Source organism: Oncorhynchus clarkii, chromosome 1 (assembly GCF_045791955.1).
Source record: "Oncorhynchus clarkii lewisi isolate Uvic-CL-2024 chromosome 1, UVic_Ocla_1.0, whole genome shotgun sequence".
Classification (NCBI taxonomy): Eukaryota; Metazoa; Chordata; class Actinopteri; order Salmoniformes; family Salmonidae; genus Oncorhynchus; species Oncorhynchus clarkii.
The window spans coordinates 12,698,446-12,710,906 of NC_092147.1; the positions used below are offsets into that span (position 1 = coordinate 12,698,446).

Genomic DNA, 12,461 nt, shown 5'->3' on the forward strand with positions numbered 1-12,461 from the left:
AGGCAGACAGACAAGCACACAGACAGACAGACAAGCACACAGACAGACAGACAAGCACACAGACAGAGAGACAGACAGACAAATAGACACAGACAAGCACACAGACAGACAGACAAGCACACAGACAGACAGACAAGCACACAGACAGACAGACAGACAAGTACACAGACAGACAGACAAGAACACAGGCAGACAGACAAGCACACATACAGACAAGCACACAGGCAGACAGACAAGCACACAGACAGACAGACAGACAAGCACACAGACAGACAGACAAGCACACAGACAGACAGACAGACACAGACAGACAAGCACACAGACAGACAGACAAGCACACAGACAGACAGACAGACAAGCACACAGACAGACAAGCACACAGGCAGACAGACAAGCACACAGACAGACAGACAAGCACACAGACAGACAGACAAGCAAACAGGCAGACAGACAAGCACACAGACAGACAGAAAAGCACACAGACAGACAGACAAGCACACAGACAGACAAGCACACAGACAGAGAGACAAGCACACAGGCAGACAGACAAGCACACAGGCAGACAGACAAGCACACAGACAGACAGACAAGCACACAGACAGACAGACAAGCACACAGACAGACAGACAAGCACACAGACAGACAGACAAGCACACAGACAGACAGACAAGCACACAGACAGACAGACAGACAAGCACACAGACAGACAGACAAACAGACACAGACAGACAAGCACACAGACAGACAGACAGACAAGCACACAGACAGACAGACAGACAAGCACACAGACAGACAAGCACACAGACAGACAAGCACACATACAGACAGACAGACAGACAGACAAGCACACAGACAGACAGACAGACAAGCACACAGACAGACAGACAGACAAGCACACAGACAGACAAGCACACAGACAGACGGACAGACAGACAGACAAGCACACAGACAGACAGACACACACACCCACACAGACAGGCACACATACACAGACAGACAAGCACAAAGACAGACACACACAGACAAACGCGCACACACATACACGGACAGACAAGCACAAAGACAGACACACATAGACAAACGCGCACGCACATATACGGACAGACAAGCACAAAGACAGACAAACACAGACAAACGCGCACACACATACAGAGACAGACACATAGACATGCGAAAGGAAGAACGTCAAACTCCATTCATGCACCAAGCACCAGCTGAAATAACAACAACTACAAGAAATTCTAACCTAGAAGAGAAGCCGCAGAGCAAACACAACCAATTCTCTAAGGCAAAGAGGGGGCACCACGAACTACAACAGTGATACACATTCATGAAACACTGTATCACTGAAGAGACGCCCACCAATAAACTGCCTATCCCCTAAGAAAACGCTTGAGCATCTGAGGCATATAAAAATAGAAATACATTTTGTTGGGTCATGATTTGTGCTGCATGTGTGTGTGTGTGGGGTGTATGTTTACCCTTGGCGTGGCAGAGAGGCTCTGAACGATGAAGACCACGGGACTGGGAGCTGTCTTGATGACCTGGACTGCCTCCTCATGACTGGCATTCTGGAGGTCCACACCTGATACCTGACACACACACAATACACACAAACATACACAGACAGACACAGGCACACACGCACACAGAAAGAGAGGAGAGGGGGAAGAGAGAGAGAGGAGAGGGGGAAGAGAGAGAGAGGAGAGGAGGAAGAGAGAGAGGAGGAAGAGAGAGGAGAGGGGGAAGAGAGAGGAGAGGGGGAAGAGAGAGGAGAGGGGGAAGAGAGAGAGAGGAGAGGAGAAAGAGAGGAGAGGAGAAAGAGATAGGAGACGGGAATGAACATACAGAAAGAAAAAGGGATGGCATGAGATTGAGTGGTGAGGAAGGGGATAGAGATGGAAAGAGGAAAGAATAAGAAAAGGGGTCAAAAGAGAGAGAACACGACAAAAAGAGAGAGAGGAGAGAGTGCGAAAGAGGGAGAGAGAGAGAGAGAGAGGGGGGGGGAGAGAGAGAAAAAGAGAGTGAGAGGGGGGAGAGAGAGAGAGAGGGGGGGAGAGAGAGAGAGAGAAAGGGAGAGAGAGGGAGAGGGAGAGAGGGGGGTGGGGGAGAGAGAGAAAAAGAGAGTGAGAGGGGGGAGAGAGAGAGAGAGAGGGGGGAGAGAGAAAAAGAGAGTGAGAGGGGGGAGAGAGAGAGAGAGGGGGGAGAGAGAGAGAGAGAGAGGGGGGGAGAGAGAGAGAGGGGGGAGAGAGAGAGAGAGAGGGGGGAGAGAGAGAGAGGGGGGGGGGAGAGAGAGAGAGGGGGGAGAGAGAGAGAGAGAGGGGGAGAGAGAGAGAGAGAGAGAGAGAGAGAGAGAGAGAGAGAGAGAGAGAGAGAGAGAGAGAGAGAGAGGGAGAGGGAGAAGGAGAGAGGGGGGTGGGGGAGAGGATACAACAGAGGTCACCAACCTGTCTGGAATTTGCGGTTTGCGTTTCTGTAGCATAGACATGGCAGGGTAAGTAGTGTTCCTCTAGCGTTGCTACAGTGTTGAATTAGCATTCCTGTATCATTCCTGTATCATTCCCGTAGCATTCCCGCATCATTCCTGTATCATTCCCGTATCATTCCTGTATCAATGCTGTGTCACTGCTATAGCATTGTGCTAGCGCTATCTTGTCTCCAGTCTTGAGGGAGCGAGTGCGTCCCGCTGGGCTCTCCGGCAGTACCTGTAATTTATTTCATTAATTCAATTAATTAATTAAATAAAAAGATACAAGTTATGATACATTTCTGAATCAATATAAAGATGTAAAGCTACATTCTGGGATTTAAACAAGATCTAAACAGGATACGATACCACTTGATTTGGTATAAGGCTTCAAAGTCGAGGGAGGGAGAATGTCAGCACGGCGTCACCTGTTTGATAAAGATGCCCTTGAGTTCCTCTCCATTCTTCAGTCTCTTGATGACGCTGTGCCCGCCCACGATGCTGATGCCAAGAGACTCGCCATCCTCCTGCCACACCTCCACTCTGGAAGCACGTGGGCACATGCCAGGGTAAGTTCACACACAGACGAGGGAAAACACACACACACACACACACACACACACACACACACACACACACACACACACACACACACACACACACACACACACACACACACACACACACACACACACACACACACACACACACACACACACACACACACACACACACACACACACACACGAGAGAGAGAGAGAGAGAAAGAGACAGATGCACGTGCACATACACGCAGAGAGACAGACGCACGTACACACACACAGACGTACACAAGTACACACACACACAAATCCTGTGATCTCCATTACTCAGGCATCTCGCCTACATCCATTATGTAGCAGAACAGCTCATTAAAGTCTTCATGAGTCATGACTGCTCCCGGGATGAGACAGGCACACACACAACCATGGCCCTAACTATTATGAGGATGAGTCTCGGACCTCATAAAAATGTATAATTAGAAAAAATGACAATGTATATACAGTTTAAGTCGGAAGTTTACATACACTTAGGTTGGAGTCATTAAAACTCATTTTCAACCACTCCACAAATTTCTTGTTAACAAACTATAGTTTTGGCAAGTCGGTTAGATCTACTTTTTGCATGATACAAGTCAGTTTTCCAACAATTGTTTACAGACAGATTACTTCACTTATAATTCACTGTATCACAATTCCAGTGGGTCAGAAGTTTACATACACTAAGTTGACTGTGCCTTTAAACAGCTTGGAAAATTCCAGAAAATTATATCATGGCTTTAGAAGCTTCTGATAGGCTAATTGACATCCTTTGAGTCAATTGGAGGTGTACCTGTGGATGTATTTCAAGGCCTACCTTCAAACTCAGTGCCTCTTTGCTTGACCTCATGGAAAATCAAAAAGAAGAGCCAAGACCTCAGAAAAAAAATTGTAGACCTCCACAAGTCTGGTTCATCCTTGAGAGCAATTTCCAAACCACAGAAGGTACCACGTTCATCTGAACAAACAATAGTACGCAAGTATAAACACCAATGGACCACACAGCCGTTCAGGAAGGAGATGCGTTCTGTCTCCTAGAGATGAACGTACTTTGATGCGAAAAGTGCAAATCAATCCCAGAACAACAGCAAAGGACCTTGTGAAGATGTTGGAGGAAACGGGTACAAAGGTGTCTATATCCACAGTAAAACGAGTCCTATATCGACATAACCGAAAGGCAGCTCAGCAAGGAAGAAGCCACTGCTCTAAAACCACCATAAAAAAAGCCAGACTACGGTTTGCAACTGCACATGGGGACAAAGATCACACTTTTTGGAGAAATCTGGTCTGATGAAAATTGAACTGTTTGGCCATAATGACCATCGTTATGTTTGGAGGAAAAAGGGGGAGGCTTGCAAGCCAAAGAACATCATCCCAACCGTGAAGCACAGGGGTGGCAGCATCATGTTGTGGGGGTGCTTTGCTGCAGGAGGGACTGGTGAATTTCACAAAATGGGAGGAAAATGACGTGGATATATTGAAGCAACGTCTCAAGACATCAGTCAGGAAGTTAAAGCTTGCTCGCAAATGGGTCTTCCAAATGGACAATGACCCCAAGCATACTTCCAAGGTTGTGGAAAAATGGCTTAAGAACAGCAAAGTCAAGGTACTGGAGTGGCCATCACAAAGCCCTGAAGTCAATCCTATAGAACATTTGTGGGCAGAACTGAAAAAGCGTGTGCGAAGCAAGGAGACCTACAAACCTGACTCAGTTACACCAGCTCTGTTAGGAGGAATGGGCCAAAATTCACCCAACTTATTGTGGGAAGTTTGTGGAAGGCTACCGGAAACGTTTGACCCAAGTTAAACAATTTAAAGGCAATGCTACCAAATACTATTTGAGTTATTTAATATTAAATAACTATTAAATAACACATATGGAATCATGTAAGTTCGAATGAACTTCTCCTCTGCAGCAGAGGTAACTCTGGGTCTTCCTTTCCTTTCCTGTGGCGGTCCTCATGAGAGCCAGGTAACTCTAATGAACTTCTCCTCTGCAGCAGAGGTAACTCTGGGTCTTCCTTTCCTTTCCTGTGGCGGTCCTCATGAGAGCCAGGTAACTCTAATGAACTTCTCCTCTGCAGCAGAGGTAACTCTGGGTCTTCCTTTCCTTTCCTGTGGCGGTCCTCATGAGAGCCAGGTAACTCTAATGAACTTCTCCTCTGCAGCAGAGGTAACTCTGGGTCTTCCTTTCCTTTCCTGTGGCGGTCCTCATGAGAGCCAGGTAACTCTAATGAACTTCTCCTCTGCAGCAGAGGTAACTCTGGGTCTTCCTTTCCTGTGGCGGTCCTCATGAGAGCCTGTTTCATCATAGCGCTTGATGGTTTTTGTGACTGCATTTGAAGAACCTTAAAAAGTTTTACTGACCTTCATGTCTTAAAGTAATAAAGTAAAGTAATGAAGGGCTGTCATTTCTCGTTGCTTATTGGAGCTGTTCTTGCCATAACGTGGACTTGGTATTTTACCAAATAGGGCTATCTTCTATATACCACCCCTACCTTGTCACAACACAGCTGATTGGCTCAAACACATTAAGGAAATAAATTCCACAAATTAACTTTTAACAAGGCATACGTGTTAATTGAAATGCATTCCAGGTGACTTCCTCACGGAGCTGGTTGAGAGAATGCCAAGAGTGTGCAAAGACGTCATCAAGGCAAAGGGTGGCTACTTTGAAGAATCTCAAATATAACATATATTTTGATTTGTTTAACACTTTTTTGGTTACTACATGGTTCCATATGTGTTATTTCATAGTTTTGATGTCTTCACTATTATTCTGCAATCTAGAAAATAGTAAAAATAAAGAAAAACCCTGGAATGAGTAGGTGTGTTCAAACTTTTGACTGGTACTGTGTATATAAACTCTGTGAAGGGAGTAGTACACAGTGTTGTATGAGATCTTCAGTTTCTTGGCAATTTATCACATGGAATAGCCTTAATTTCTCAGAACAAGAATAGACTGACGAGTTTCAGAAGAAAGTTATTTGTTTCTGGCCATTTTGAGCCTGTAATCGAAACCCACAAATGCTGATGCTCCAGATACTCAACTAGTCTAAAGAAGCCCAGTTTCATTGCTTCTTTAATCAGAATAACAGTTTTCAGCTGTGCTAACATAATTGCAAAAGGCTTTTCTAATGATCAAATAGCTTTTAAAATTATAAACTTGAATTCGCTAACACAATGTGCCATTGGATCACAGGAGTGATGGTTGCTGATAATGGGCCTCTGTACGCCTATGTAGATATTCCATATTCCAGCTACAATAGTCATTTACAACATTAACAAATGTCTACACTGTATTTATGATCAATTTGATGTTATTTTAATGGACAAAAAATGTGCTTTTCTTTCAAAAACCAGTGGAATCATGAACAGTGGTTTGTTCATTATGTTCGCCTTCCTCTATGTGTACCAGTGGAATCATGAACAGTGGTTTGTTCATTATGTTTGCCTGCCTCTATGTGTACCAGTGGAATCATGAACAGTGGTTTGTTCATTATGTTTGCCTGCCTCTATGTGTACCAGTGGAATCATGAACAGTGGTTTGTTCATTATGTTCGCCTTCCTGTATGTGTACCAGTGGAATCACGAACAGTGGTTTGTTCATTATGTTTGCCTGCCTCTATGTGTACCAGTGGAATCATGAACAGTGGTTTGTTCATTATGTTTGCCTGCCTCTATGTGTACCAGTGGAATCATGAACAGTGGTTTGTTCATTATGTTTGCCTGCCTCTATGTGTACCAGTGGAATCATGAACAGTGGTTTGTTCATTATGTTTGCCTGCCTCTATGTGTACCAGTGGAATCATGAACAGTGGTTTGTTCATTATGTTTGCCTGCCTCTATGTGTACCAGTGGAATCATGAACAGTGGTTTGTTCATTATGTTTGCCTGCGTACCGCGGATATGCCTTTTTAAAAGCACATTCACCACGCTCTCAAACAGCTAACTCTGCCCCCTCGTGGCACAGGCCGAGGGCCGACCAGGAACAAACAAAACCAGCTCGCAGTCGGCTCAAGTAGGCAATAGAGACCCTGCTGTGTTTGCGAAATGCCGGACAAAAGGCCATTTTAAAACGATCCATCGACTCCTGCCGTGACTAACAGACAACCCCCACACAAACATAAAACAACACGCGGAGAAGGAGTGCACAAGCTTATAGATATGTCAGTCTGTCGGCAGGGCTCTGGCTAATATTACCTAGCCAGCTAGAACGATGACGCAAGAAGCAAAAGCTAATGTTAAACGGAGCCTACCTCAGCAGGAGCAAAAAATACGCTACTAAATTCACACAATAACTTTGCTTTACAGAGAGTAGGCTACTGAGGAAGACAGTGATGATGTGGCGCTCAGTGGTGAGGCTGAGGCGGGACGCATGCAGGAGGGAGGGAGCAGAGGGAAAAGTTAGTACCGTGGTTCCCAAACTGGAGGTCGTGGCCCCATGTGGGGACCCCTGAGAAAATCTGTACTAATCTTATCAAACAAGTTAGGAACTTAAACACATAAGATATGTTTCATATATGAGCATCTCCCATTGACCCATCTTCCTTATAGGCCTTACATTAAAATGCAATAAACACGCAAACAATAGTTCAAAAAATGTCCTACGTTTTCATTTCGTCGCTGATACTATGTGTCCGTGTGAATCATTTGTCATATTTCCATCCTTTCAGGGGTATAACATTACAATTGTGTAGCTAATAGGCTGTGTGTTTGTAGATGGACTGCGGTGAATGAACCTAGAGCAGCCAAGGTCATAATGGCTGGTGTTAATGCTTGTTTTTGCTGTTCTCCAAATAGAATTTGAACACTTTTTTTTTTTATTGTATAGAAATGAAGTAAATTAGTTTAAACTTTCCCCAAAACAATGCTGGGGGGAAACCTTCCCTCCCCACCTTTTTGGAAAGTTGAAGCTCATTTACTGCATTTCAATATAATAAAAAAAACATCCAAATTCTATTTGGAGAACAGCAAAATTATGACCTTGGCTGCTGTAGGTTCATTCACCTCAGTCCATGGTTATGGCCCTGCACACTACCACTCACACAGGTCCAGGTACACTGCAGTTATGATCACATTGCTCTCTATTAGGTGGGCCTGGAGTTTGACATTTCTTTTAACTGTGAGAAGTTATCATCCAGGTTCCAAACTACACGTTGAATAACGATTCTTTCCCCAGTCCTTCTGTACCCGATAAACTAAAAACAAACCGTGACCCAAAAAACAAGGTGAATTTAGTGAATCTGTTAAATGTTTCATTAAAAAAAATATACTTTGTCAGTATCCACTTGGACACATAGACACACAGACAAATGGACACACATGGACACAGCCCTTACCTGCGTGGGGGTCCCCAGTGACTGAAGGCAGGGGTCTCCTCTCCCTCTCCTTCCTCCCTCTCAGGTAGATCACTGAGAGCATACGCCAAGATGTTGTTAACCACTAATTGATTTTAATGTATTGTCCCTGTACGTTCACCTGTTCTGTATCTACACGCTGACTGCTTCCTGCTGACCTCTTGCCAGCTCCCCCTTGCAAGAGAGGTTTCTGACCCCAAGGGTCTTTTCCCAGGTAACGAAAGGTTAAAGAGTGACTGAACACGTCAATTGGAACATGTGTTTTCTGTTGCTCATTAGAAAAAACTATATTTCGGTCTTGGAGGGGTGTTTCCTGACCGATTCTGGGTTTGGTTAATTATGTTTGTCCCCCATGAGACACTTTAAATAACAACCAGAGGTAATGGTGAATGTAGAATGTGTGTGTGTTGACTGTGGCTCTACAGTGAGTTCTGTTGTCCTACCTGTGTCGTCCTCCTCCCTGGCCACTCCTCTTTCTCCTCTCTGTGCCAATCAAATGCACCGAGCTAGAGGAGAACACATCAACCATTAGGTATATCAATCAATCTATCCATTCATAAATGAATCAACCACTTTACTGTACCAGTTGGGATATTGGTAGTGCAGTACGATACGTTGTTCAGTTTTGATACTGTATTATTATTATTATGTATGTACCGCGTGAGGATATGACACGGCAAGACATTTTTGCAACTTATTCCCTCTGTTTATACAGCAGCACTGGAAATAACACAACCCTTTAGGTTCCCCAGGTAGAAATGTTCCCTCCTACAATATGTGCGGCTAGTGGGTCTGTATAACCATTCAATTTACATAATTTACTCTGCAATAAACCTCATACCTTAACAGGGATCGTATGTATCAAGCATCTCAGAGTACGAGTGCTGTTCTAGGATCAGCTTCCCTGTGTGTTCATGTAATATTATTCATGATGATCTAAAAAGGCAAAACTGACCTGAAAACAGCACCCCTACTCTGAGACACTATGAATACAGACCTTTGCCAAAGGGGGAAATGATAGAGATTTCAGAGTAACGAATCCCGATTTAACTAGTATGTGATCTCCTATTCCAACAGGCAAAGACGAGCTGATAAATTGAATTTGGTATCCATCTCAAGCGACAAGAGATGTAGTTGAATATGAATGAGGCTGTTATGGACGTGAGTGAGGCTGTTATGGACGTGAGTGAGACTTATGGACAGGCTGTTATGGACAGGCTGTTATGGACGTGAGTGAGGCTGTTATGGACGTGAGTGAGGCTGTTATGGACAGGCTGTTATGGACGTGAGTGAGGCTGTTATGGACGTGAGTGAGACTTATGGACAGGCTGTTATGGACAGGCTGTTATGGACAGGCTGTTATGGACGTGAGTGAGGCTGTTATGGACGTGAGTGAGGCTGTTATGGACAGGCTGTTATGGACGTGAGTGAGGCTGTTATGGACGTGAGTGAGGCTGTTATGGACAGGCTGTAATGGACAGGCTGTTATGGACGTGAGTGAGGCTGTTATGGACGTGAGTGAGACTTATGGACAGGCTGTTATGGACAGGCTGTTATGGACGTGAGTGAGTCTGTTATGGACGTGAGTGAGGCTGTTATGGACAGGCTGTTATGGACGTGAGTGAGTCTGTTATGGACGTGAGTGAGGCTGTTATGGACAGGCTGTTATGGACGTGAGTGAGGCTGTTATGGACGTGAATGAGGCTGTTATGGACAGGCTGTTATGGACGTGAGTGAGGCTGTTATGGACAGGCTGTTATGGACGTGAGTGAGGCTGTTATGGACGTGAGTGAGGCTGTTATGGACAGTCTGTTATGGACGTGAGTGAGGCTGTTATGGACGTGAGTGAGGCTGTTATGGACATGAGTGAGGCTGTTATGGACAGGCTGTTATGGACAGGCTGTTATGGACGTGAGTGAGGCTGTTATGGACGTGAGTGAGTCTGTTATGAACGTGAGTGAGGCTGTTATGGACAGGCTGTTATGGACGTGAGTGAGGCTGTTATGGACAGGCTGTTATGGACGTGAGTGAGGCTGTTATGGACAGGCTGTTATGGACGTGAGTGAGGCTGTTATGGACAGGCTGTTATGGACGTGAGTGAGGCTGTTATGGACGTGAAGAGAAGCCAAGTCCTTTGGGCTCCTTTCGGTTGAATAGAAATCGGGCGGGAGGAGAACATTTAAAAGGTGGGACTGTCCGTCCCTAGGGAGGGGGTGCGTCATGTTGTGCCAGGCATTTTTCTTCCCCGATACACTCGACTTGAGCGGGTTGAGTCACTGATGTGATCTTCCTGTCTGATTTTGCAACCCCTAGGGCGTGTGCGGTGGAGAAGATCTTTGTGGGCGATACCCCCGCCCATCACAGCCTCCAGTATCTATGCGTTGGGGGGCTAGGGTCAGTCTGTCCTATCTGTTCTGTGTGAACTTAAGTAGTTCACCTTTGCACTCCCTCCCTCTCTTTTTTTTTTTGCCCCTGCTGGTCATCTATACATGTTTGAACATCTTGAAGAACGATCTGGCCTTAATGGCCATGTACTCCTATAATCTCCACCCAGCACAGCCAGGAGAGGACTGGCCACCCCTCAGAGCCTGGTTCCTCTCTAGGTTTCTTCCTAGGTTCCTGCCTTTCCAGGGAGTTTTTCCTAGCCACTGTGTTTCTACATCTGCATTGTTTGCTGTTTGGGTTTTAAGTCTGGGTTTCTGTACAGCACTTTGTGACACCTGCTGATATAAAAAGGGCTATATAAATACATTTGATTTGAATCAGGTTTGTTAGTGCAAAAACAAGTTGGGAAACACTGTCCAATCCTGTATTTTCAGATCATGGTTCAGATATACTGTATGTATGACTGACTCAGGCAACGTCACTGGAGTCACTGCCTTCCATACCATCATGTTACCAGCAGAGGGGGCGCCAAGCCTACTAGAGAGCCAGAGACTGAGCAGATCAACTACATTTTTGAGAATTAATGTAATGACATGTAACTCTTACTCAACCCACTGTCTGATATAAATGACACTAAACAAGGTAGATTACATTCTATTCATTTTGTCATTTCAAACTTTTAGATTTTTAGTTTTTTTCTGCATGATTCCACCGAAAATAGCTTCTGGCCTTCAGAAAAGCTTTCACTAAAAGGAAGAGTAAAAGAGGCCGACGTACGGGCACCCTGACACATAAATCATTTGGCAAACGTACAGAACAAACTGAACAAGCTCCGGTCGAGACTATCCTATCAACGGGACCTGAAGAACTGTTTCACAGAGTCGTGGCTGAAAAAAGACATGGATGATATGCAGTATCAGTCAAAGGTTTGGACACACCTACACATTCACGGGTTTTTCTTTCATTTGACTATTTTCTACATTGTAGAATAATAGTGAAGACATCAAAACTATGACATACTACATACCAAATCATGTAGTCAACAAAAAAGTGTTACACAAATATATTTTATATAGTAGCCACCCTTTGCCTTGATGACAGCTTTGCACACTCTTAGCATTCTCACAACCAGCTTCATGAGGTAGTCGAGTCACCTGGAATGCATTTCAATTAACAGGTGTGCCTTGTTAATTTGTGGAATTTCTTTACATCTTAATGCATTTGAGCCAATCAGTTGTGTTGTGAAAAGGTAGAGGTGGTATACAGAAGATACAGACTATTTAGTTAAAGATCAAGTCCATATTATGGCAAGAACAGCTCAAATAAGCAAAGAGAAATGACAGTCCATCATTACTTTAAGACATTAAGGTCAGTCAATCCGGAAAATGTCAAGAACTTTTAACGTTTCTTCAAGTGCAGTGGCAAAAACCATGAAGCACTATGATGAAAGTGGCTCTCACGAGGACCGCCACAGGAAAGGAAGACCCAGAGTTACCTCTGCTGCAGAGGATAAGTTCATTAGAGTTAAATGCACCTCAGATTGTAGCCCAAATAAATGCTTCACAGAGTTCACGTAACAGACATCTCAAAATCAACTGTTCAGAGGAGACTGTGTGAATCAGGCATTCATGGTCGAATTGCTGCAAAGAAACCACTACCAAAGGACAACAA

At 44.6% G+C, this 12,461-nt stretch overlaps 1 protein-coding gene across 1 annotated transcript in view; it reads right to left on the reverse strand.

Moving 5' to 3' along the window:
• Nucleotides 1-12,461, reverse strand: part of LOC139407154 (inaD-like protein) — a 294,625-nt gene that overhangs the window by 134,167 nt on the left and 147,997 nt on the right. The window contains 5 exon segments of the mRNA XM_071151082.1: nt 1,482-1,592; nt 2,643-2,705; nt 2,896-3,010; nt 8,388-8,459; nt 8,849-8,911. Of these exon segments, the coding sequence (XP_071007183.1) occupies nt 1,482-1,592; nt 2,643-2,705; nt 2,896-3,010; nt 8,388-8,459; nt 8,849-8,911 (424 nt within the window).